Raw genomic sequence first — 24,457 nt, 5'->3', positions numbered from 1 at the left:
ATGCATAAGACCAAGCCTTAAAGTGCTACTATATTTGTATTTATTTATTTGTGTGTTTTTTTATTGATTTAGTGAAGTTTGTGAAGGCATGGAATACCTTGAGTCAAAAAAGTTGGTCCATCGAGACTTAGCTGCAAGGAATATCCTAATTTCTGATGAGATTGTGGCAAAGGTGAGCGATTTTGGACTGGCCAAGGCAGATCCGAAGAAGGAAGATAATGCTAAGCTTCCTGTCAAATGGACAGCACCTGAGGCACTGAAACAAAATGTGAGTAAAGTAACAAGGCCGGGCTGGTCCAAGCTGAAGCCAGAACGCATTCTGTTGCCTAGATTAACTAATGAGACCATGACCCCTAAAGCTCATCCAGGTTTCAGAAATAGTATCATGTAAGTACAGGACCACTCAGTAATATCACAGAACAGTTATGAGGTTTATCAAGGCCTTTAGTTGCATGAATTGTTACTTCCCAAAGTTACTGAGAGGTGTTTTACTAAAACCAAAATAAGTACAAAGAAAGCAATGCATTTGACATGGTAATGGACTGATTTTTCCTAAAAAGTGCTGTTAGGTGTATCAAGAAGCTATCCTTGAAAATGGTTCGACACATAATGCATAACACTAAGCAATGTACTCTGAAGTAGTCAGGTTTATGGTGTTGATACATTTGTAAAGTGGATCTCAGTTGTTTAAGAAACTGACGGGTATAGATCATTTTTTCAGTAATACATTCAAAATGATTTTTTTCAACAAACAAGTGTGCTTTCATAATTATGGCACCAGACTAAATAAGAACGCATTGATGCTAATGAGCTATGTACATGACTGCAAGGCAGTGGCATTGGGTGACTTCAAACCAAGGGGGGACTGCAGGAGGCAGACAACTGTGTAGTGTCTGACTGCATTGGGGTATGACTAATTGCGATGAGGTGGAACTTTATTACAGCTGTGTCAACACTGAGCAATTTACACATTAATTCTGCAAAGCCAGAAGTACAACAAAACAGCAGGGCCAATCATTTCATCAACAAAAATGCAACCATACAAACTGCCCATGTCAGTTATCTGCTTTGACCCTGCAAGGATTAAAGTAACACTAATAGTACTGCTTGCTTTATTTTACTTTTGTTGCATAGAACCAGTAGTCACAGCTTGTATTCCAGCTCACCTTACCCAAATACACATTCATCTTGCAAGCCAGAATTACAACAGTAAAAATAGGGCCTGCCATTTAATTCAGTTACAGCCCCATTCTTATTGACTGCACACATTATCTGATTTGACTTTGCCAAGTTAAAAAGAAAACAATATATAATGGTTACATTAATGTACTTTTTCTCATAAACAGTAGCCAGAGCTCAGAGCTTGTAGTCGATCTTACTTTACCCAAATACACATTAGTCTTGCAAAGCCACAGTTACAGCAGCAAAACAGCAGGGCCAGTCACTTCAGCCACAAACAGCCCCCTATGCCCATGACCTACCTAAAGTATCAGGCTTGGCCTTGCCAAGATAAAATAATGATAATAATAATTAATAATAATAATAGTAATAATAATAATGCTTTCATTCATATATTTTCATGCACACCGTCGCAGTTTATATTCCATCTTGTTTCACCCAAATACACATTAGTCCCTGAAAGCCAGAATTATAGCAACAAATCATCAGGGACAGTCATTTTATCTACAAACAGCCACCATAGCAGCTTCCATCTGTTTTGGCCCTGCCAGGATTAAGATAACAATAATAGTGATGCTTGCTTTAATTTAGTTTTATTGCAGAAAAACAGTAGTCACAGCTCGCCTTACACAAATAAGCATTAATATTTCCAAGCCATAGTTACAACAGTAAATTGTCAACAGAGTCAGTCATTTTAATCAAGCTCAGTATCTGGGTTGAAATTTCAAGGTATGAAAAAAATGAGAAAAGACATTGGTGACGATGTATTGTTTTCACATAAACATTAGCCAAAGCTTAGAGGTTGTAGTCCATCTTTCTCCACCCTAATATACACTAGTTTAGCAAAGTCAGAATTCTAACAGTAAATAGCAGCGACATTCATTCCATTCTATTCATAATCCTACCTCCATGCCCATTACCTTCCTAAAATAGGTGTTTTGGCCTTGCAAGATTAATAATTTTAATGTGCAATGTATTTTTGATGCACACACACTTCGAGTCACAGCTTCTGTTCCATCTTGTTCCACCAGAATACAAATTAGTCAATGAAAGTCAAAAGTATAAGACCAAAACAACCAGACACTTCATCCAGACCAGCATCCCATCAATTGCAGACCTAAAGTATCTGCTTTGACCCTGCCAGGATTAAAATAAAAATAGTAATGGCTACATTAATTTAACTGGGGAGCTTTCCTCCCCAGGCCTCTGCTGAAAATGAACATGCATCCAGTCGGACTTCCCCAGTCAACAAATGTAAAATAAATAATAAATACATTTAGTTTACACATTAAACTTGCAAAGCCAGAACTACATCAGTAAACAAGGCCAGACATTTCATACACAGACATCACCCCCCCCCCCATTACTTACCTAAATATCAATCTTTCTTCACCGAAATACACATTAGTCCTGCAAAGTCAGAACCACAACAGTAAACAGCAAGACCAGTCATTTCATTTCAATATATAGCCCCTCCCATCCCAATTGTCCTTCCACAGTATCTGGTTTAACCCTACAAGGTTAATGAAATGAAAAAAGAAGACAATGGTTGTATGAATGTATTTTTTTTTGACATAACAGTAATCAGGAGCTTGCATGTGTTCTTACTTCACCCATATACACTTTAGTCATGCAAGGACAGAGTTTCAACAACAAAACAGCAGGGCCAATCATTGCAGCAACAAACAGCCCCCACACCCACTACCAACCCAAAGTATCTAGTTTGACCATGACACAATATTAGAGTAAAAAAAAATTATCCACAAACAACCTCCATTACCTACCTAAAGTATCTGGTACCACCTTCCCAAGATTAGAAAAAAGAAAGAAAAAATAAATAGTGTTAAGTCAAGACCTATTAAATAGTAATACAAAAGTAGTATTTTTTCATCCACAAACAGCTCCTCCTGCTGCCTTCCTATAGTATCTGGTTTGACCATGTCAGGGTAAAAAAGTGCAAGACGTAATAGATGAAAAAAATCATTTCACCTGTAAACAGCCACCATACCAAATGCCTACATTCCTAATGTATCTGGATTGACCATGCCAAGATATTAAATTAAAAAAAAAATCTCATCTACAAACAGCCCCCAAAACGCACTGCCTACCTAGTATCTACTTGGCTTTGGCAGCCAGGATATTAAAAATTACAAATAAAGTCAACCACAAACATCCCCAAACACAATGTCTGCCTAGTATCTGGTTGAGCCTGTTAAGATAAAAAAAAAATCATTAATCAGCAGCCCCCAACACTTGCTACCTAGCCAGCCCATTGCAAAAAACATTTCATCCACAAAAGCCCCCAAATGACACTGCCTACCTAATATATGGTTAACCCTGTTAGGATACTATATTAGAAAGATAAATAAAATTATACAATGACCCCCCCATTAATATTCCAAAACATGCATGCTGATTGGCCAGTGTGCCCATTGTAAATCCCACAATATACCAATGGAAAAAAGGTCCGGTCGCCTGGACTTTTTTCCATTGGTATAAAGTCCTTAACATATATTTTTTTAAACAAATAAAAAAAAAAAAAGAATAAAATGGAGCAACAGAGACTTTATTGTATCCGTTGCTTTCATTTCAAAACATTGATGTACTAGGTATGCTTGGGAAGCAAGCCCCATATGCATGCTCAGTGCATCAAAACAAGGAAGCAGTGTACCACAACCAGCGGAAGAACAGTAATGCGCTGTTATACAAAGACGTTATTTAAGAAAAGTAAGTTTTTTTTTTCTTAAATAATGTCATTGTATAATAGCAATAACTGACTCCGTGGTTGTGGTATATTGAAATTTACCCACAGGTGGCTTTATTTAATCACTCGGGCTTGCCTCATGATTAAACCACACCGGCAATGGGTAAATCTTCAATATACCACACCATGTCGTCAGTTATTGCTTTAATAATCCATGAACAGCACCCAAATGACACTGCCTACTTAGTATCTGGTTGACCATGCTAGAACATTATAACAAAAAAAAGTCATCCACAAATGGCCCTCAAAACACACTGCTTACCTAATATCTATTTGACCCTGCTAGCATATTATATTAGAAAACAAATCATTCACAAACAGCTCACAAAACACACTGCCTAACTTTCCTACCTAAAGTATCTGGTTGACCTGAAAGGAAAATTATATAAAGTTTAAACTGAATGGTACTCATTTCATTCCCAATCATTCAGTCCAAGAGTTTTTTTTTTTTTTTTTTTTAATTATCTCACCTGGAAAAAAACTCTTCAAAAATACATCATCATCCTTGTTGCAAAAAATTGCAAGCCAAGAGAAAAGTTCCAAAAGGAAAAAATGTTCATCCAGAGCACTCTCTTGTATGGTGCTGGTATGAGGTACATGCTGAGTTACTCACTCTCAGAAGTGAGTGGGAAGACAACTTCTTCCTGGTCCTGGATGTTCATGATCCCTCTCTTGTTTAGGTCAGCAGCAGTGTCATATATGCATACAAGCTGCAACCATGTGATAGGCTGTTGACTCTAACAGACCAGTCCCCTGTTATATTCCTGCTGCTCAAGCTGCAGTGACTTCTGGGTGTTTTTCTGATGTATGCTCTGATTCTGTGCTGATTTTAAAACAGCCTGGTAGTTTTTTCTTTTGTAAACGATGTACACTGAAACTCGAGCTGTGATGATATGTGTTCAAGTTCCACTGGCATATATGAAGCTGCTATAGGCTACTTAAGTTAAATAGAACATTTTTTTTATGAAAACCTTTTTACTTAAAAAATAAATAAAGAAATAAAATATGTTTTACAAAAGTGGAGGGTGCAGTCCTGAGCCAGCCCTGCTGCGAGATAATTCCCTAAAGGTCATGTCTTCTAAATTGATCTCAGAACAAGAAGTATAAAATACTACTTAAAAACAGCCAATTTGGTCTCCCATGATATGTACGGTATAAAGACCAGCCTCCAGAGAATTTGCCAAAGATCGTTCCACAGGATATTTCTGTCTGCCCCAGTTACTAGGAAGGCATTACCTACCTGCTTGTTGTAGCATTTTTAATGCTAAGCTGTAAAAAATTTTTGGCATAGCTTTTGAAAATTTTGCTAAGATGTACATTTTCTGAAGGAGGACCAACCACCATGCAGGAGATTTTTAACCCTTGCACTACTGTCCTGTTATTGTAAATTTTGAGGTTGCTGTACCTTGAATGAAGGGCAGTGTTCACACTAAACCAATCTGAGTCGATGAATATGTGATCAAAAAACGTATAAAAGGGTCCATATCGGTATATGACTTTTTATAACAGGCAGGCATAACAAAGCAAATCAAATATTTTTTGTAGTGAAAAAAATTTGTCTAAATCTAAAAAAGTGACAACAGCAATGAATATGAGATGTTTTGATTTAGCAATTTAAGCTGAAGATTAAGGCTATGAACTGTTAGCAAACTGCTTCCTGTAGTGCAGAGTTTGATTCCTTCAACCTTCATCTGTTGGCTTTATGACCTTTTGTAAGTCACTACAGTGTTCTGCCGGAACTAGGAAACTAAGCTAAGCTGCTTAGTGGTCTCCTGGATTGTGCACCTAGTCAGTACTTGGGGAAACAATGCATATATAGTAGCACAGGGTGACACAATAGTAACTACAAATTTATAAGCTGCACCTGACAAAGATACATGTTCACAGTTTTGATGCTTTAGAATTGTGGTACCACATTTCATATTCTTCTTTTTTTGCATATGTCAAGAGAAAAAAATACTAATACATTGCTCAAAAGGTTATTTCTCACAGCATATTCATGAAAACAGTTCCCCATTCTTGATAGCCAGAAAAAATGTGAATAATATCTTTTTGCTATATAACTGCTAACTACAAATGTTAGAGGGCTGTTTTCAGTACACTAACACCATATTTACAGTTATGATATTTTTTTCATAATTTAGCTTCATATTTTGAATATACTTGCAGGTGTAACTTGTCTGAGAGGTGACATTTCACAGCACCTGCAGATTTATCTTTTAGAAAATAGTGATGCATTTTCTACATTTATAGATCACAAGATGCATTCCTATGGAACATAAGCAGGTTTAGACACAATATATTGATATACTGTAAATTAAGATGCACACTTGGAGCAATTGAGGATCATAACTGACTTCAGTCCTCAATGATTTGCCAGAAGATGACAAATTTTATGAGGAATATGCAAAAAAATATGAGGCAAAAATCTGGATATTCTGCAAAACTCTGGACAGTTGACAGTTAACGATGATAACATAGAGTCTTTAGGAAACAGATATTGAACTAAGAATGCCCAGGAAAGGTTGTAATATTTATCATTTGTACTTATTGTCTGTTATCTATAGGAATGAGAAGTGTCTAATTGGTTCTCTGACAGAGTAGCTGATGCGTGGAACAGACTACCAAATTACATTAAAGCAAATACTAGTTTAGATATTTTTAAGAACAGCCTGGACACTTATTAGGTTCCCTATTAAATCAGCAATTGCTTAAAATAGCAAACACTGTTTAATCAAAGCTTTTTATTCTAAACGGTGAAATCCCGAACGCATGGAACAGCTATTTTTTTCCCAGGGAAAAAATCACTGGGCTGTTTTCGTGACTTTGCCATTTCCTCCACTGTGGTGCAATCTTGGAGTTGGTATATTTAAGTAGGGGAGTGTGAGGGGCACAGCCCCCCACATCGGGGCTGTGGTGGACAAAGCCCCCCACTTTATTTTGTGTTTGGGGTTTTTTGTTTTTTTTTATGGAGCAGTGATCTTTTTTTCCCTGGGGAAAAAAAATCACTGTTCCGTGTGTTCGGCATTTTGCTGTTTCGATATTTTAGGGTCAGTTATACAGTGTTTGCTATTTTAACCATTCACTGTTATAATATAGAACCCAGTTCACTTAAGTTAGATGAACTGGAGCTCTACTGACAAATTTTAGTTAATGCCTATAGTCATACAGGCTTAAATGAAGTATGCTCGATGTTATGTCTTCTAAAATTAAAGAGCTTAGTAAGATAAAGTGAAATAATATTAAAATGTTTTGAGTGTACAAATTACTAACATTATTTTGTAAATTGATTGCATCCTTAGTTTATTTGTTTATACATGTATTAGGTACAATCGTATGTTTACAGTGGTTTGATTTTGATGATTTTTAAGGCATGTTGAAGTTAATATATATTTTTTAAGACAAACCATTTCAGTAGTAGTTGTGTTAGGAGGTAGGGCTGTACTTCAACAAATATGTAAATTACTCTACCCCTTTCATTGGTAGCTTAAACACATGACTTGATGGTTTATTATATGACGAAAAGCGCTTTATGTGGATGGAATAAATTTTATGTCTTTCAGACATTTTCACTTGTGCATTCTGACCACGCCTCTCGCCAGCATTTGTTTGTTTTTTTTTGCAGATAATATAGAACCCACTTATTATGGGACAAGTGTTTTGGTATATTGGCAGGCTAGAAGGACATTAATGTCCGTGCTTGAAATATTTGTATGTACGTATGTATGTATGTATATATGTATGTATGTATGTATTGCCTGAGGAAGAATGTAAGTCTCACCTTGGATTTATGTATGTATGTATGCAGAAATGTTTACACACCCAAGCATAAAGTGTTTTGGCACCTGACCCAACTTTCCTATTTTTTAAAAAGTATTTTCAGGGTATGTTAGAATAAAAAGTATACTTTTCTGTAAAACTGATAAGCTTTACATTTATTAATTCAAGTATTGACTTTAACAAACAAAAAATATCTTATGCTACTTGAAATCTATTAATTGTCAAAAGATCAATAGTTTAAAAACAATTGATAAGTCAGGATTCTGGTATGTCATACATAAATGGCTTCATTTCACCTTCAGTGTTACCTAATGTGGTTAGGAACTTTTTTTGGGTAGTACTTCAAGTCTTGCATGGTATATCAAGCAGGTTGTCATAGATACGAATTCTTCTCTATATGCGCTTAGAAAAACCTGTCATAAAATGTACTGCAGCTTGATTACAATGTAACAAAGTAACTTTAGACACTACATACACTCACCAAATGTTTTGTAGCCTATGTAAAACAACCATGAACCTAAATCTACCTTTACTTTAGCCAGAAATTGATGAATAAAAAAAAACTGAAACACATACTGCATTTACCATTTACTACAATTCTAAAGTATAAAAATGAACTTTACCTAATGCACACACAAATTTCACATAACCAGCAAATTCAACACTACCCAACTAGACAACACACTACAAATGAAATGTACTGTTGTTAATATGAAAAAAAAGTAAAAATGAAAGAATGAAAATCTAATGAAATACTAACTGCAACTAGAAATTAAGAAGATGGTTTAACTTTCAAAAATCCACTTGCTATCTGTCTAACCTTAGTACACATATGTGAACTGAAGCAATATAACTAAAATATAAAATTAACAAATCATAGATAGGCTTCAATAAACTACAAAACTGAAATAAATTACTCAATTGCCACTTCACAAAATAACATTAAAATACATCTCTTAAACAAAAGGAGAAAATCATTCACAAGACTTAGTTCTGTGCAAGACACCTAAACTCATGCTGCACAGTCTTAGGCAATTGGGTTGGGGCAGGAGCTGGGTTCAGGTTATGGCTGGTGTTAAAATATACTCCTAAGGCAGTTGGGGGGAGCAAAGCCCTCCTGCCCTCCTAAGAATTGCATGCAAACCCTAACCCTTTCCCTAACCCTAGACCATATAATAGAAAACCCTTTCTATAACATTAATATCACTTTGACAAATTATGTACTTGAGTTTAAGATCTCAAAATGAAATTGTTTTCTTTTTGTGATCTTTTATATGTTCTTGTTATAGGTACTTGTTAATGTGAATGTTCACAAGGTTTTTGCCTGTATTTTATACTTGACATCTTTAACTTTTAAACATTCTCTACTTCAGCCTTTTATATATATATATATATATATATATATATATATATATATCTATATATACACACACACACACACACACACACACACACACACACACACACACACACACACACATATAGTGTGTGTGTGTGTATGTAAATAGATAGATATAGATATACAAGAAACTGTGTCTTATGATCTAAACTCAGTGTACCTAAAACATATTTCATGTAACACAACTTCATCCCCCCTCCAAATTATATATAATAACTCCATGGTCACACTGCAGTGCAAGCAGTGGAAAACACTTGAAGTGCATCACCAACTCGCACAATCCAACATACTGTGGTAAAGCAAACTGCAATATTACTTATATATTAAAGCTAAAATCATTGATCAAAAATATACTAGACAGTATAATTAGATCAACTGGGATTAGATACAGACTTACACACACACACACACACACACACACACACACACACACACACACACACACACACACACACACACACACACATACACACACACGTGTGTGTGTGTGTGTATATGTGTTATAGATATAGATATATAGATATGTATGTGTTTTAAATCTATATATCTATCTTTATAGATAGATATAAAACATATACTTTTGTGTGATATCACTGAAAATGTAAGGAGTTCAGATTCCAGTTGAATTCAAAATGTTCACCTGAAGTTGTATAGTTGTATTTAATGTCTGATTTTATAAAGTAGCAAAGCTACCCTATCCCCCAAATCAGCTTTTAGGTCACTGCAACTTGGGGAAAGGAAAATTTCCCCACATTTGTAGAATTGCAGTTCATATGCATTTCCCCACTTTGTGTACTATTTGCACTCATGGCAGTCATACTGAGTCTGTACTACAATCTGCAGACACCCTTAAGGTATACACACGCACACATACACACACACACACACACACACACACACATATATATATATATATATATATATATATATATATATATATATATATATTCACCTACAAGGCAACTTGCAGTTTATGTGATGCATAAGCACAAACTGAACCACATAGCCAGGACGATGCATAACTTTATTTCAGTCCCCTTGGCCACTGCTGCTTAATATATGATAAAACAATCAACACTTTTAATACAAATTAATGTAAAAGACATTGCATATTCAACCAGTGAGGTGGCCATGCCATCTGTTTCTTTGATTGGGGATGTTATAAAAAGAATGATCCTTGATGCTTGTTATTCTAAGCAGGCGGCAGGTATCACATTGTCTGCAACACAATACAAATTGTTACACTTTTAATCTGTACTTAAAATAGCTTTATTTGAAAGATAGTGCTTTCACTGACTGATTTAAAAAGATCTAACAAGGAATTGCCATTGCTGCTTAATTTATATTCATTATATTAGTGAGAGGATTGGAGAAATCAAAACTAGTTAGTGAGAGATCAAAAGGTTCAAGTGGCCGCCCACTGGACTTTGACTCATTCGTTGGTGGATTTCCTTTCATCATTGGTGAATTTAAAACATATTCCTTTTGCATGGGAATGTAACAATAGCTGGTGTTTTCTTGTGGCTACTACAGTGGACTTGATTTAAGATTCAGTCTTGGATTAGAGTGAGTCTATTCTGTTTCATATGTACTGATGAAGTAATTTATTTGCTATTTGCTGCTCAAGCACAGTGAACTGTTTTTAGTTTTTATTGGATTATTTTTATTTTCACAGAGGTTCTCCTTTTAGATTCATATGTCCTTATACTTATTTTGTGTCAAATAATCGGTGAGGAGCTAGTGTTTTATAATTTTGTTCTTGTCTTTTTGTCAGTAATCATTACATTTTTTTCACTGTTGTAAATTAGTCTCTTATTATGAGGGAGTTTTCCTGACTGAATTTCAAAACCAGGAGTTTTGAATGACCTTCAGCCAGGTCTGTTACTAAGGGAGGGGAGTACTATGTGTCTTAATGGGTTTTTTAGTTGAATCAATAGGCTATGTGGCATTCTGCTATGAAAACAATGCCTGTCAGTTTAGTTAAATAAGGTTTTCAAGGGATAGAGCCAATGAATTTATTAGTAGTTATAAGTGAGAGAGGTGCAACATTTTCTAAAAGAAATTATACTATCTTGGGGGAAGTGGTGCCCTTTTTTATAGAAAGTGCCTATTAGTGTGTCTCATAAATGCTAAACAAGATCTGATGGATGTTATTTTCACCCTTAGGAGCTTCTTCAGATTGTAAAATTCCAAAACCTTTGAAATGAAAGTACCCAGTTATAATATCCTAACTTGAGGTTGGAGATTATTGCTATGTTTAGATGGGTAAGCAATATCAAATGCTCTATATAAGGACACTGAGATATTGGCATTTGTGAATCCTGGTTTCAGAAATATCATAAAATAAAACTTAAAATGTAATCATCTGACATACATTACATGAAACAAACCAGATTAAAATCAAGTCAAATATCATGCAGGAAATTAAGAGAAAAACAAAAAAATAGAATACTAGAGCACTAAGGCAGTTTTCAATATACATTTTGCTGTGGTGAAACTGCACTGCATATATGAAATATTACTGTGGAATGTGGAGTGAAACAGGTTAATCAATACCAGGAAATCCAATTAAAGTTTACCTTTTAAATTTATTGGTTGGCTCAGTCCATAGTGGAAGCCCTTCATACCCTTAGTAAAAGTTCTGATGATTTACTTTCCTGAGATGTAGTATGTTTTTTATTGAACTGGATATATTCAGACCAGGAGAACTGTATCCATTCAATTTTATCTGCCATTTTAGTCCTTTCGTGTTGAGCAGCATCTTTATGTTGTCTTCCAGTGGTCATTAAGAACTGAATCTATCAAATGGAACTAAAGGAATGAGTGCCTTGATTTTCTGTGGCATTCATCATGAGTGAGATTTTATTTACTCCATGTTTTATCTTAGAACAATGCCAGGTGATTCTCTTCTTCGGTGTTTATGGTCTTCCTCACATAGAATTTTCACATTTGGCACATTGCTCCCTTTGCTGAAATATGCTTTCTTTGTGTTTGGGCATGTTAAATGATCCTTTCATGTAGCTGCAAAATTTGCAGTTGGGGGGTAGGGTTGAATGGGAAGGTACCACTAACATCCGAGATCCTGTGGTATTCCTTGGACTCCAGGTACTTATAAGATTTCTACTTTTTTGTAGATGAATGTTGGACCTGGAACAAGTAGTTTACAGAGAGGCTTATTTCCCATGATGATTACCATGTAGACATTGTTGCTAAGTTTGTAAGTGTCTGTTTTTTTTTTTTTTTTTTTTGTAGATCGCTAGGTTCAGAAAACTAACATTATTTCTGTTATGGTGGACGATGAATTTCACGAAGTCTGTGGATTCACTGAGGTTGTCCTTACATGTCCTCTTATATGATAACAATGTCATCTATAAATCTTAGGTAGCATTTTTATCTTGTTAAACATTGAGCTGCATATAGTTTCCCATCTTCCACTTTGAAATTGCTGGGAACCATGGCAGCCCCCATTGATATTACCTTGGTGTGTCTGTGGAGTTGCTGGTTGAACATGAAGAAGTTATTGCTAAGTAGGCTTTGTAATGTGGTAATAAGACTTGTTTCCCATGGGGATGCTGGTGTCCATTTCCATAGCATCGATGCAGAAGTTGTGCAGAAATATAGTATACAGCGCTTCAATTCTAGCAGAGGAAATCCAGTGTGTCTAATAGAAAGGATTTTGCTTCTTTAGCTGGGCATTAATCTAGAATTACAGATAAACGGAGAGGTGGTCAGTGGCAGATCCCCCTCTTACCACTGCTTGTCTGTAGTGTGGGTTGTTGATGTTCTTGTGGGGTTTAGTGATACCAAAGAATTTTGGTATCCTTGAATGAGGAACTAACAGGAAGTCATGGATCCTGCTGCTGGTAAGACCTTCGTCTTGTAGACCATTGACTCTGTTGTGTATGTCCTCATACTCCTTCAGTACTCACAATAAGATAACAACTGCCAACTGCTTAGGACAACAAGGTTCAGGTATACAACAGCTGTTATAACAGATAACCTTAAATAAATCTGATAAAAAGATCAAAAAGCTGTTTTAATAGCTAAGCAATCTTAAAACCAGTGCAAGACTCCAAAAGCTGATGTAGCAGACAAATCAAGACAGACCAGGTACAAGGATTCAACAAGTTATGACAATAAAAAACAGTGCAAGACCACTAGAGCTTATAACACAAATAATATTGAAAGATCTGACCATTAGCTGTTATAACAGCTACCTTGAGCTGCCCAACTCTGAAATGCTAACCCAGCCTATGCCCGACGTTCTTCAACATTAAAACCCATAAAAAGGGTTTCTTTTCTGCTAGTATGATACCTGCCAACACTTAATAGTTCTGGACCATCTAACCCTTTTAATGTTATTGCTGTGAGGAGACCACAGGGAGGCCTAGACTCAACATCTCTCTGAAAGTGGTAATTTCTGTCTGACTGGGGAAAGAGGTAAAAAATCTTTTTGCAGACAAAACAAACAAAGTGTGTAAGGACAAGATGTGTGGTGTGAAAAGATAGAGGATAGCAAAAGAGGAGGACTTGTCGAACTGAAATATATGAGTGAGGTGAGGGGTGTTAGGAGGAGGAGTAAAGGCAGACCGAATGACAACTGTATCTCCGATTCCAAGAAGTTTCTAAAAGATGCCAGAGGTAGCTGATGACTACACTAATCATACATTTTGAGCACAACTTTAATTATCTTTAGTGCTATCAGTAATCTGTGGATGATATTGTTTGTTGAACTGTACTCCTGTACAAATTATATGAATACTATGTGGGAGAAGCAAGATGGCCGCTGTCCTGTAGGGAGTGCTGAAACTCATTGGAGCACTATACCGTAATTCTTTACTCTAAGACAAGTAAGACAAAGTGCTTTCTACATCAAAACATATGGATTAATCATCCATCTAACTTGGTCCACGTACCTGAAGGAAGAAAAATCCTGAATTATTTTTCTTAAAGGCTGGATTCCTACTGATAAGTACTCAGTTGTTTGCCACATGTGAACTCAGTGCAGATAGTAAGTAGGCCAGTGACTTCCTGAAAACATAACAGAAAAAGATCTACTAAATCATCTAAGGTAAACAAGCAGAATGCCACTAGCTGCGGAAGATATGGAGAGTCAGACTACCAAATCTAAATTCACAGCAATTAATTCTCCGGAAAAGGATACTACATCTAAAAGAGCCAGATTTCATAAATCGTTGGGCACCAATAAAAATGCAAATCCAACTAAAAACAAAGCAGAAAACTCTAACTTTGAAGACCTGAAAACAGCACTGCAACCCATCCAAGAGGCGATACAAAATTTAACAGCTCAGACAAAGGCTATTGGCTCATCCACAGACAAAATCTTAACAAGGATGGACAAAATTGAATCTAAAATAATGGACCAGGACATCAAAATTGAAACCATGCAAAAAGAGGCAGATTCCAATAAAAAATCAATTCAGGATCTACAGGCAAAAATACTGGATCTCGAAGCCAGATCTAGAAGAAACAACTTAGTCATAAGGGGTATTCCTGAAAACATTGAACAAAACAAGCTTATAGAGGCGCTTACATCAATATTCGCGCTGTTCCTGGATAGTGATCAAAAGCTAAGCAAGTTACAATTGAAAGGGCGCATAGAGCTCTAAGAGCTTCCCCAGTGTTAAACAACCCAAGAATTGCGTATGCAAAAATTCTCAACTTCTGCCATGTAAATAAACTGTTAGCTGCTGCTAAATCTAAAAAAACGGTGGACTGGCAGGGAATGAGAATAACCATCACACAAGACCTGCCATATCAAATTAAACTTGAAAGGCAAAATCTGGCCCCATACTGTGCTTTTCTCATTAATAAGCATATCAAATTCCAAATGAAATACCCCAATACGCTCTCCTTTTCAACGCAGGATCAGAGATACTCTATGAGCAATAAAGAAGAAGCAGCGACGCTATTTCTTAAAATCTTTAAAACTAACCCAGGTAAAGCGGCAAACACAGCCTGAATTAAGAACCATATGCTACTGCAAACATGCGACAGAAACAAAGCGAGATTTTTCTGATAACTCTGCTATCCCTATAGAAGAATGTTTACCTGCATTCCTCATGTTGCCTTAGAAAACCCATGCATAGGAAGGGCCTTCATTTCTGGTCTGCCTTCGGTAGCCAATTCCTGGGCCCATATCCCTCGTGGTCGCCTGGTTGCAAGAACAACTACAGATCCCAGCAGGAGATTGATGCCAACGTAACCTCTACGTACACGATGACCTCGCAGAATGCAGGGCAACCTTAAAGTTACAGGGAAGGTTTCAGCTCAACTCTGCACCAATACACAGAACATGACCGGTTAAGGAATGTAATCCAATGTACGGAGGTACAAAAGCTTTACGTGGGGGTCATATCCATTTTCTTTGTTTCCTCTACTAGTGACTGACCCCAGGAAAGGCAACAAATTGAAGGTACTGTAACCTATCTATAAAAATAGGCTATAATGGGCTTACATTTCGCTCTAGTCTGTAGCCCACACAAATGCCAATCAGACACATCTGCAAAGAATACGATGTTGCATAAGAAGTCTGCGTTTCTTGTTTGTAATAAGTTTAACCTTCTAAAAAGGGTAAAGCCATCTTTGTTAGACAGTTGTTTGTAAGCCTTGTATAAGCATAGCCTTGACCTATTATGCACTAGGAATTTGGTACAATACAGATAGTGTTTGGGTTTTCTGACGCTCTATGCTTTTAATATGTTGACTTTGACCATGTGCTTAGATCAAACTCACCATTCATTCTAGGGCTGAAAGAGGACATTTAATAGTTAGATTGCTTAAAATTTATTGGATGATGTTGTAAAGTCTTACTATATATCTATAAGTTAATTAAGAGCGCTCACAATACCTACAAGTTGTGCTCTGAACGATGTGTCAAGTAACTGTACTTAAGACAGCTTAGTTCTCTATGCTTAGAAAGGAAAGAGGTAGGGAACTGGGATACAAGCTTTATGTGGAGTTCATGTTACTAGATCTTAAAATGAAAAGCGTTATTGTTTATTTAACAACTGTGTTTTCAAAGCGTTTAGGTATCCCACCCTCTTCCAGGGTAATTGAGGTAGTGGTTAGGCACTGGATTAAGGCTGGAAGAGTTGCTCATCTATGTTTAACTAGTCTGTTTCATATGAATTTTCCTTCTGTGCTGAATATATATAACATACTAATGTATAGATTTCACTTCTGCTTACAAGTATTAATGATATCATGTGGAAGATAGTGTCATGGAATGTCAAGGGTTTACAAACCGATAACAAAAGAAAATTGATCCTTCACTTAGTGTTCAAATCCAACCTAGGCTTTATTATGTTACAAGAAACACACTTGATGAGGGAGCAGTGGAACATCACGACTAATAAAAAGTGGATTAAATCCATTATAGCAGCAGGCAATAAAACTAACAAAGCGGGGGTTGCTGCTATTATTAAAAACTCCTTCCAACAGGATATTTTAAGGCAGGATTCAGACCCAGAGGGCAGATGGTGTTACTTCGTAACCAAAACTGACAATTTAGATAAACCACTTTTAATTTTGAATATCTATGCCCCATGCACTTCCCAACACAAATTTATAATGGGTATATGTAACATTTTACGTGCCTTTCCAGAACATTACTATATTATAGGTGGAGACTGGAACTCTGTCCAAGACCCAAAAATAGACAGAACTAACAATATAACCACAAATAACTCACAGGCCACTACCGCTATTTTTTGAAATTAAAAACGATTTTAGGTTAATTGACCCGTACCGTAATAACTTTTCTACCACGGACAATAAAGGATATACTTTTTTCTCCCAATGTCATAAGACTTGGTCCAGACTGGATTCTTTCTTAATTTCAGATACTTTTCTAAGATTTGATATCTCCATATACATAGAACCGAGATGTATCTCGGACCACTCAAAAATTACATTAATAATAGATTGGTTACATTCGAACGCCCCCAAAAACCTTATGAGATGCTGGCACCTAAACCCTAACCTACTAGAAAAGACTGATATTAGAAAAGAAATTGATACCTTGCTGGACCAATGCATACTATCTATTAAGGACATTAACACTCCGTTTGACATAACCTGGGCTACCACGAAAGTTTTAATCAGAGGAATGTTAATTAATAAATCTGCTTATTACAGGAAAAACCTTCTCACTAAAGAAAAGAGTATCAAGGAAGAGCTAACCAGACTTGAGCTGCAGATGCAGCAGAAATACTCCTCGGTTATAGAGAAATCTATTAATCAACTGTAGGTTAAACTAGTATCTTTACAAGCAGAAAACCTATCATTCCATGAAATTAAAAATTTAGCAAACTACTCACATTGGGCCCAACTTCCCTCTAGATTTTTAGCGAGATTACTTAATCAACATAAACCCACCCCTTTTATATCGAAAATTATTTTCCAACATAAATGCTATTATAACTCACAAGATATAATTAAAGTTTTTGAGAAGTCATATGAAGAGGTATACAACCCTACCCCCAAGACTATCAATGAACAGGAATTACATTTATTCCTTAACAATTTAACATTTTCTAGCTTAGGGGAACAACAACAAACCTTATTATCAGCCGAGATCACACAAATGGATATCAAAACAACTATTAATAATCTCAAAAATAATAAGGCACTGGGGCCAGATGGATTCTCAGCGGAATTCTATAAGAACTTCAGCTCTAAGATGTCGATCATACTTTACCACCTGTATAACTACATTATACAAGGGTGTATTTCTGACCCTCATTTGAATGCATCTAGTACTATACTAATACCTAAACCGAACACGGACACCATCAACCCTAATAACTATAGGCCCATTTCCATTATTAATATGGATATGAAAATTATGGTAACAATATTAGCTAATAGAATTAAGACAGTAATTACTAAAATCATTTCCCCAGAGCAATCAGAGTTTATTAATCAGAGACAAACGTTTGATCAGACACTCACTCTTGATGCAATGATTTCCCTATCCTTAATCAAACATACTCCTATTTACACTTTAGCTATTGATGCATCTAAAGCATTTGATAGAATCAATAAGATTTTCTTGAACTCGATTCTGCAAAAATTTAAATTTCCCACACAGTTTATTCATTATATTAACACCCTGCATAAGAAAGCATATACCTCTTTACAAATAAACAAGTATAACTCAAAGAAAATAGAAATTAATAATGGGATTAGACAGGGTTGTCCCTTATCACCATTTGTATTTAATTTATATATAGAACCCTTGTTTTTACTAATAAAACAGAGAACATTTCACAATATTCCTGTTTTATTTAATACTGAGATAACTCTCTCGGCATATGCAGATGATTTAAATATTTATTACTCGCTCCCCAACACAGATATTATTAAGATAAATAACTCATTACAGCTATTCTCTAATTTTGCGAACTATAAGGTTAATATGGACAAGACAACGATTTTCCCAATAAACATCTACACACAATACCCTAGCGGAAGATCTATACCTAATATAAAAATCAAGAACCACCTACACTATCTAGGAATATCATTCCATACAGATGCGCATAAGCATTATCAAGAAAATATGACTAAGATATGGTCCACTATTCAAAAAGACTTGGAAAGATGGGCACAAATAAAACTCCCACTACTTTCGAGAGTAGCTATTATTAAAATGAATATTCTCCTGAGATTACTGTATATTTTTAATGCTGCAAACATCCTGATCCATAATAAAGTTTTCAGTAATATTCAATCATCCCTATCAAAATTTATTTGGCACCCAAGACCTGTCAGGATAAATTATCAAAAGCTCATATACCCTAAGAACAAAGGAGGCCTGGGTTTACCCGACTTCAGAATAATGTATGAAATTAACAAAAGTAGTAGACTAATCAATATTGTGAGCTACAGGGAAGAACTCAAGACCTGGTGTCCAACTTGGGTCAAACTATACCATAACTACGTCAAAACTCTACACATTAATCCCATGGCTCTCCCATTCTTAGATGATACAGCCAAGAGAAGATATAAAGTTCAAAATGACTTATGGGTTCAAGTTAAAATTACTCAAAATCTGTTCAAATCTTTGAACTTACATACAACTTTTTGGTTACTCCAACCTATACATCTCAATCCCAATATTCAATTAAATGATAGGATGATTAACTTGAACTCATACCCTCTAATTAAAGGAAAAACTGTTCTGGATTTCTTCTCACTCAAGCAGGAATCTATAACTAGCATCAGGAGTAAACTCAACCTACCGATCAAGTATACAATCATGATCAGACAAATAAAAGAGCTTTGTTGCAGATTTTGGGACAATATAGACATCCCAGACTCTCACATAGATATGTGTAAAACAATATGGAATCTCCTGACACGGAAAAAGAAAATGATCTCTAATGTCTATAAAATAATTACGTCTATCAGATACACGAAAGAGGCTATACATTTTAATTATTGGACAAAACAGGATCCCACAATCCCTTCCAGGGTAATTGCTCAGGCGATTCAGAAATCTTCTAAAGTCATACCCCTGCAAAAATTCAGATATACTCAACTTATGATTGTCAATAATGCATATTTTACGCCCTCGATCTTAAACAAGATATACAAGGAAGTCCCACCACACTGCCAATTCTGCCCTTCGAAAGATGCAGATATCATTCACATTTTTTGGAGCTGCAAATGCTCATACAAACTGTGGTGTGCCCTATGGGTCAAATTAGAAAAAATGGGCTATGAAAAATCAACTCTATCTTGGAAATTTGCCCTCCTACATATCCCCCCAATGGGCTCGAATATTAAGAATATGCACCTTCTAATAACATCATTTATGCTGATAAAATATTACATCACCCTAAATTGGAAAGACAGGTCTAAATTATCATGGGAAGGATTTAAACATATCGCTAGAAAGCATTTATGTGCACATAAATATCTGTGGTATTCCATGAGGCTAAATTCAGCACAGAGGGATACTTGGAAACTGATATATGAATACATTCTGTCATGACTTTACCTCATTATCAATCCTGTTGCTCAGTTAGATATGGATGAGAATTGTAAATAGGTAGATTTAGATTGTAGAATTTTGTGTTAGTGATTTATGTTCAGAGGTGTCTGTATTGCGATGACATAATCTCAATAAAAACGATTTTGAAAAAAAAAAAAAATTATATGAATACTATGAGGTACTATAGTCACTGATCATGTATAAGTATAGTCTGATTGTCAGAGCCAACAACAGAGAAGTACACTAGGACAGAACAGCTTCAAGCAACAACACTCATATATAACATAATAACGGAATGCAAAGTAACATAACCAATAAAGCATGTCTGCAGTGATGTGGGCCAGCTGTTCAGTATTGATTTAACAAGGGAGAAAACACAACCAGGAAGAAATGGGTTACAGCAATACTTTTTGAATGACATTTATTTGTATTTCTTTTTATAGAAATTTTCTACCAAGTCAGACGTGTGGAGTTATGGAATCCTTCTCTGGGAAATATTCTCATTTGGCAAACCACCTTACCCTAGGATGGTAAGTTATCCACCGATTGTCATATTCTTTTTCATCCTTTTACTTCCTGTGCTAAAATGCTGGTGTTGATGCACAAAATTTTATTTTGAATCCATGGAAGTTATTTCGGAGGGATTCTACTGCCTTTGGAATGACAAACGCAAGATGGGTTTGAGATGGTGGGATGCAGCTGAGCTATAGCAGAAGAAGGTATAGACAGGGTAAGCAGTGCCTGATTAACCCATTAGTTTATTTGGGAAAAAGGAAGAAGCCTGGACACCAAATAAGTTTACAGGTTTCAGACTAGAATAAATAGTGACATGCAAAGGAGGTGGCTGTTATTTGAGAAAAACACATACTAAGGTAATGGGCAGGCCACAGGGTTTACTTCAGATGTCACCCTATGACAGTTCAGGAAGGATTCCAACACTGTGGCTGAGGTAGTTACTAGACATGGGCAGTGATATCACAGCTAGCAGTACTGCATTACAGGGGAGTGTAGAACCTATTTTAGTAAAGAAGGTGTCCCTTATCGCCATCTGGTGGGAAGTTCAGGGAACTGCTAATTGCTTGCCTCCTTGCACAACTATGATAAAATAACACTTACAATGAGCTGGAAGCTACTTTTCATCCTTATCCATTCAGTTAGCTGCTCTGAGTTAAACTACATAGTTATTTAATGTTGACTCAAAGCACATTAATTTTTGTATTTGTCCCAGCTTCCTTAGCATGTTATATCAAGGACAGTACCTCCTAGTATGACCTCATGACCTCACATATACATAGTCTATATGACTGCCCTTATTTTGTCCTTTCTCAGCTCTTGAGATCCTATTCCATCTCCCTTATGGGTTCTTAGGTTCACAGGTAAGTAGTAGGCAATCAGTCTACAGACGCTTACAAACCTAGCTAATAATCCATATTCAAAAGTACCCCCCCCCCCTCCAAAGGAGGGCAGAACAACATAGACTATGGGAGAATCTGAGGCTTCCAATGCATTTATCAAGGTTTACCTTGTAGGTTACAAGGGTTCTGCTCTGCTTGACATGCAGTGGAGGTTTGTTCCGGGGGGGGGGGGGGGGGTATGTTGAAATATGAATCTATCATGACAACATGGAATCGGTTATTCTGCAAAGGAATACAATGTCAATGAGGGTTGGATCTTTCATAGCTTGAAAAGCTAGACAAGGATTAGTATGGAGGAGCTCTGTATGAGACTGAGTTTGGGGAAAAGGCTACTAGTCAGTGTAGATGGCCAGGGGTGTTAATGCTGTTGATCTTTGTATTTACATATCTCTGAGGCCTCTCAAGCTGAGTGGTATGTTTAGCCATCCACATGCAAAAAGGGACATTATATTCAATAATGGATGTAATGATGTGTGAGTAAAGGGGAACTGGGATTCTTTGGATCTAAAGTAGATGCCTCTAGAAATTAGATGAACCAGATAGAACACTTTCTGATTTACTGAGAAATTGTTATGGTAAAAAGAAGTCACCGTAACAGTAAATCATAACATCAACAAGAGTGCCTAGACTCCTTATGACAGTTGGAATGGTGTTTAACCTGTATGGTATGATGTGGAAATAATTTGCCAGTCAATTTGTACCAAAACTAGTTAGCATCCATTGGTTTTATGTTTTTCCAGGACTTTCATCTTTAACTGTAAAGGAAAATATCTCCCTGCATCTAGTAGCCCATCTATTAATTCCTCATTTGTAATAGGTTAGATTATATTTAATTTACAACTGTCTGTTTCCAACTCAGACAGTCTGAGTGTGTGTAGATTATTGTGAATTATTAATTTTACTGGTGTTCATGTGTGCACCTGACTATGCTGGCCTCTGCCTTTTAATACCTTTCATATATTTATGCCATTACCTGTGACACACCTGATATGGCTGTATATGACTTCTCCAATGGTCTGAAATGAATGGAGTGCCTTATGCAGAATTATACTGTGCCAGCTGTTATATTAATGGAACTATGATAAGAAAATGCCTGTTTCACATTTTCAGTTTAAGTTCTTGAGGTTATGTTAAGTTAGTATTACAGCCGTTATCCCTGGACCTCCCTGGTGCAGTGAGGCACTCATGGTTAACAAACAGAAATAAAAATAAGATTTACATCATTGTGAGTTCAGTAAATTGTTATCGGAACATTCATCCTGCCACCTTCCTTGGTGTAGTGAACATTCATGGTTAATATATATATATATATATATATATATATATATACACACACACACACACACACACATATATATATATATATATATATATATACGGTTCTACCTGACTTCGTCGACAGCGCAGAAGACCGACATCGGAATCCGGAGCTCCAGAAGATCGAAATCGAAGAAGACCGACGCGAATCGCGAGTGGCAGAACATCGACAATGCAGAAGACCGACACGACGGATGACAACACCAACGCCGAGGATGCCGACATGGGGAAAGGCTGTGTGAGTATGCGGTAGTGACGGACGTTAGGGTGCGAGGCAGGTAAGTGTGGAGATTGACGGTCTGTGGGGATAGGGGTGGGTTAAGTGAGTTAGGGTTAGGAGCGATAGGGGTGGGTTAAGTGAGTTAGGGTTAGGGAGCGATAGGGGTGGGTTAAGTGAGTTAGGGTTAGGGAGCGATAGGGGTGGGTTAAGTGAGTTAGGGTTAGGGAGCGATAGGGCGGGTTAAGTGAGTTAGGGTTAGGGAGCGGGTAGGTAAGTGTGCGATAGTGACGGACCTTAGGGTTAGGGTAAGGTTTAGTGTGGGCTTGTAAGGATTTTGGTGTGCTTGTGTTGTGTGTGTGGTTTGTGGAATGGGGATGTGTTTTGTTTTTAATTGTTATTGTGGTGTGTGCAGTGTATGGGGTTTCGTGTTTGTGTACCGTCGGTTATTTCGTTGTCGGTTATGTGTGGTTTCGTGTTTATGGACTGTCGAATATGTGGTGTCGGTGATGTGGTTGTCGGTGTTGTGTGGTTTCGACTATGTCAGGTAGAACCATATATATATATATATATACACACACACACATATATATATATATATATATATATATATATATATATATATATATATATATATATATATATATATATATATACATATAAACATGTATACATGTACTGTCTCCTGGCATGAGATCTCACAAAACTGTCTGCCCCTTTCCGGTTCATATGAATTTAATAGCAGTTAGTGGCCTTTGTTTTCTGCTGTCTGTCACCAAGTCCATGTGTTTCCTTTTTAGTAGTACAAATGGTGCATGGAAACAGCTGCCTTGTGGGAGGAACAGCAGGTATAGATCTACATACAAATGTTGCTCTGTTGATGTGAAGCAAATAGGATGTGGTGAGGCAAGGTAGCCAATACTGACACGTGCATAATTAAAGTCACCACAAAAGGTTTGAGATACATTTTTTTTCTGTATGCTTTTGTTGGATCATAATTAATAAAGAATACAAATATCATAACATTACAAAGTATTAGGACATCTCATAGCCACACTCAGGGAATATGGATGTGTGAAAGTTAAAGTTTTTAGTGACATTTGTGATGTAACTAAAATATATGTATATGACTACTCTTTTCTCCAGTTTAATGTATCCTTAGTAAGACTGTCTCATATTATAATGTAACAGTAGTTTGTAGGACAAGTTATCTGACATTCCTGGTCCCATGAGATGCTTATTATAATGCAACAGTAGTTTGTAGGACAGGTTACCTGATGTTCCTGGTCCAATTAGATGCATAACAGTGCCTCCAATTTTGGAAGGGATAGTGGTTTGAGCTAAAGGAGACTAGTTGGTTTGG

The 24,457-nt window shown here is 36.4% G+C and overlaps 1 protein-coding gene across 2 annotated transcripts in view; it reads left to right on the top strand.

The window, feature by feature from the left end:
- Positions 1-24,457, top strand: part of MATK (megakaryocyte-associated tyrosine kinase) — a 716,676-nt gene that overhangs the window by 650,823 nt on the left and 41,396 nt on the right. For both annotated transcript variants that reach the window (XM_044054018.1, XM_044054017.1), the window contains 2 exons: positions 73-268; positions 20,589-20,675. In XM_044054018.1, coding sequence (XP_043909953.1) covers positions 73-268; positions 20,589-20,675 — 283 coding nt within the window. The remainder of the gene's footprint in view (positions 1-72; positions 269-20,588; positions 20,676-24,457) is intronic.

The sequence above is a fragment of the Protopterus annectens genome, chromosome 13.part0 (genome assembly GCF_019279795.1).
Source record: "Protopterus annectens isolate FY-2018-M chromosome 13.part0, PAN1.0, whole genome shotgun sequence".
Taxonomy (NCBI): domain Eukaryota; kingdom Metazoa; phylum Chordata; order Ceratodontiformes; family Protopteridae; genus Protopterus; species Protopterus annectens.
The sequence above is the reverse complement of the archived record's forward strand: the minus strand, read 5'-3'. Positions and strand labels throughout refer to the sequence as shown.